The sequence below is a fragment of the Bradysia coprophila genome, assembly GCF_014529535.1.
Source record: "Bradysia coprophila strain Holo2 chromosome X unlocalized genomic scaffold, BU_Bcop_v1 contig_35, whole genome shotgun sequence".
NCBI lineage: Eukaryota > Metazoa > Arthropoda > Insecta > Diptera > Sciaridae > Bradysia > Bradysia coprophila.
In genome coordinates, this window is record NW_023503325.1 from 2,857,059 (window position 1) to 2,860,507 (window position 3,449).

General features: G+C 36.4%; 1 protein-coding gene across 1 annotated transcript; it reads right to left on the reverse strand.

Annotated features, from left to right (window-relative positions):
• Window positions 1-519: 519 nt before the first annotated feature.
• Window positions 520-3,091, reverse strand: LOC119069555 (damage-control phosphatase ARMT1-like). Its single transcript, XM_037173636.1, has 7 exons — window positions 2,687-3,091; window positions 2,465-2,567; window positions 1,878-1,974; window positions 1,683-1,812; window positions 1,456-1,618; window positions 794-1,391; window positions 520-724 (listed from the first exon to the last, which is right to left on the reverse strand). The coding sequence occupies exons 1-7, from the start codon at window positions 2,764-2,766 to the stop codon at window positions 570-572; spliced, it is 1,326 nt and encodes a 441-aa protein (XP_037029531.1). The 5' UTR covers window positions 2,767-3,091; the 3' UTR covers window positions 520-569.
• Window positions 3,092-3,449: the final 358 nt, after the last annotated feature.

Sequence of the window (3,449 nt, forward strand, 5' to 3'; positions counted from 1 at the left end):
TTTCGTCAGATCCTACTCTGCGCTGCAAAGATGACAAAATCTATGAATTATTATGTTGGCATTTCCCCGACAACTATTAACTTTACATCAATTGAAGCTGCATTGTGATGTAATGACTAAATCTAATACTTTATTTGTTAACCAAGCTATAGTGCTATGTACAACTGGTTACTTCTGTCGTTTTGACACACATTTCGCTATGTAAGACTCCATTTAAATGTTTGTTGTCAATAATAGACGGTTTTTCACATAAATATAATCATAGGCTCATGGGTGTCTTCACGTTTTAGAAACGGGTGACCATCTGTGATGGGCAACATTGACTAAAAATCAAAGATTAAGTGGGGCTAGTGTCCTTGTACATACAACAATTTATGTTAGAACAAATGAAGTAAAAGATTTTAATAGTAGTTATGGTAAACGGTAAATAATTCCTCAAAGCATACTCACAATGGGTTCCATATTATGTATCAATAAAGTCGATGGCTTACGTTAGGAGCATTCCCACACATCATAACATTTCCAAAAAAACCGATTTATTTCCGCAAACGTGAAATTTACAAACAACATCATGCTTTCGAGATAAAATTAATGCAGCCGTATTGACCCGTTTCCATCCACATAGGATCCTTTTTCGACAACTCGTTTGATACATTTAGGTCAACTTCGCACACAATGTCCGCCTTTACAGTTCTCAGTGCACACAAATTTGTTGGTCTGAACCCTAAAAGAGCGGTGGACAAAATTGTAGTTCCTGATCATTTCGACAGTTCATCCATTCATATACACAAACCTCGCAACACCGTTTCGAACGTCGAATCAAATGACCAATTAAAATCGCCCAGCAGTTTTCGATAGTTCAGGTCACCTTTGAAAATCAGCAAATCCGAACTGGACAGATCATCGTACAATTTGCGATCGGTCTCTTTCATTCGATAAAATTCATGCGGTCCTGTCCAGAAGTACTCATTTTCGATCAAAACAATTTTGCCAGCCATCCGGTATTCATCCAATTTTTTTCCGAAGCTCGATAAATGTAGATCGTCATGTTCAGCCATTGTCTTGAATGTCCAGTGAAAATCGAAGGCATTAACATCGGATATAAACCACGGAATCGCTTTGATGTGGAATCGAATCGTTGACGCAAGTTGATTGTCCAAAAGGAAGCTCGCTAACACTAAGTCCGTGAACAGTTCATAGCCAGCATTATCCAAAATAAAATCGATCGTCTGGCCGCTCTGGCCGTTGATAATGCAATTCCAAATGTCCTTGGATCGGTCGACCAGAATAAACGGATTCAATGCATCAATTTGAAGAAATGGATTGCCACTTTGTTTGATCTCCTTTCCCACCGATATGGACAGATCACATCGATTTCCCCAAAGATCTAACTAAAACACAATGTTGGATATGATGAGAGTGCGTAGTAGTATAAAACGGTGTGTCTGTTCAAACCTTTAATATGCGCGTAAAAGATTCTTCTAAATCGGATGGTGACTTCGAAGCTTTACTTTGAAATTCATTTACATGTTGAACAACTTGACTCATTGCACCAAATGAATTGATTAGGGCGTTCGTTTTCTGATGTCGAAAGTAGTCGAAATCTTTCAACGTTTCTCTGAAAAAAGGAGAACGTCATGAATTCACCACCGATCATTCACATTGTGCAGACTTTATCATACGTGTCCTCGAAAAACGACTTAAGTTTCCTGTACATATAACATTCCGCATACAACCAGGTTGTCTTGAAATACGAATTATTATCGTCGTTCAACGTAGATAAGAATTCGTTCCACTGTAATCGGTCGGTTCCTAGCGAGAGAAGTGTTTTTTTTTATAAGTTTCGCCTCTAAATTCTTCTATTTTAATTAACATACCGTCACCATCAAATTTTTCCATAACCTTATCAGTTTGAAGTTCATATTTGAGCTTAGACAGGTTTGATTGGACGATTTTGATATCATTTTTACTTTGCTGCAAAGAAAAAGGGAAAACAATTTTTAGTGACCACTTTAACCGTACTTAAGGTTCGGTTGTCTGTTCTCAATTGACCAGCCCAAATGACCAGCCGAATTATTTTTTTAAATGAGAAGATAAAATGAACGACAAATCAGCCAACAATCCAGACGCCAATAGTTATTTACGTATCTTTTGGATGGAGATTTTAGGCAATTTCACGAGTCTATCTGGGAGGTACTGGCTAACAATTCTGGAATTTTCAACATTCGGCTAGTACGGCCTTGAGGTATGTTACAACTAATGAAGTAAAAGATTTCGTTGAAAATATTTAGATCAAAATGAGCAACAGATCCCACCATATTACACTGCCGATATGCTAGCCGTCTGTGAAGGGCTAATTAAAATTTGCTTGTGAAATGCGATCACACACCCACAGACCTGCTTAAGGAGGCCATTACCGAATAGACAAAATATTGTTTCAAGAACTTAATTCACAATTTAATACCTCATTTCCGTCGGACAACACGTCTTTCTCCTTAGACAAATAATCCAGAATTTGTGTCAATATCACCGGCAGTCGTTCCTTAATTGTATAGTAGCCAAAGCTCCTGTAGTTATTGAAATGACATTGAAAATATTGCAGAACCAAAAAAAAATTAAATCTCACAAAATAGCAACAATAAATGTTGTGCCAATCAACAAATATTTTTCAACTTTTCTCACTTACTTTTTAAATCTTCCGGATAATGGGACATTGATCGGTGTCTCCGAATCAACAATTTGGTACTTTAGATCGAATTCGGTCATTTTATGCTGCTAACTATATTTTATGCTTTCTAGTATTTTATGCTAATTAAACATTAATTCTACAAAAGGGTTTCTTCGTTTGCGAAATATGTCTATATTTAATCGGTAAATAAACTCATATGGTTCGCAACATATGTCATCATTGAATTAGAACTAAAGTCACTATAGCACTTGCACTCGTTAATGCAGTTTTTGTTCAATGGCGGCTATTTTCAAATTTGTTTTTGATTTTGGTGTAGTGGGTTCTATGTTTTTGGTTTTTCGTCTAGAAAGTATCGATGAACACGTCATGTTAAAAACTCGAGTGAATTTTTCCTTTTGTACTAGCAGATGCCAAACAACTTTTATTCATAAGATAATGATGAATCTTGGGATAAATGTTATCACAGTTCAGATGTCGAAGTAACTGATTACAGCAACATTCTACTGTCATTTCTTTCCGTCTGTTGATTTCCTAACATAGATATAATAAATTTTCATTTCGTTCAGAGGGATTCTTCTGAAAAACAGAAGACCGAAATCGGACGCATTTTCTATTGGAACTTTTTATATGTGCCCATTAAGGTGTTCGACCCCAGAAGCCAAAACCACTTTCAAAAAATTCTTCGAAGCTTGTGTGGCTAGTGTGAGGTGATCAAAAACCGAAAACATGCACTTTTCTTACAAAAATTTCTCCAGTTACA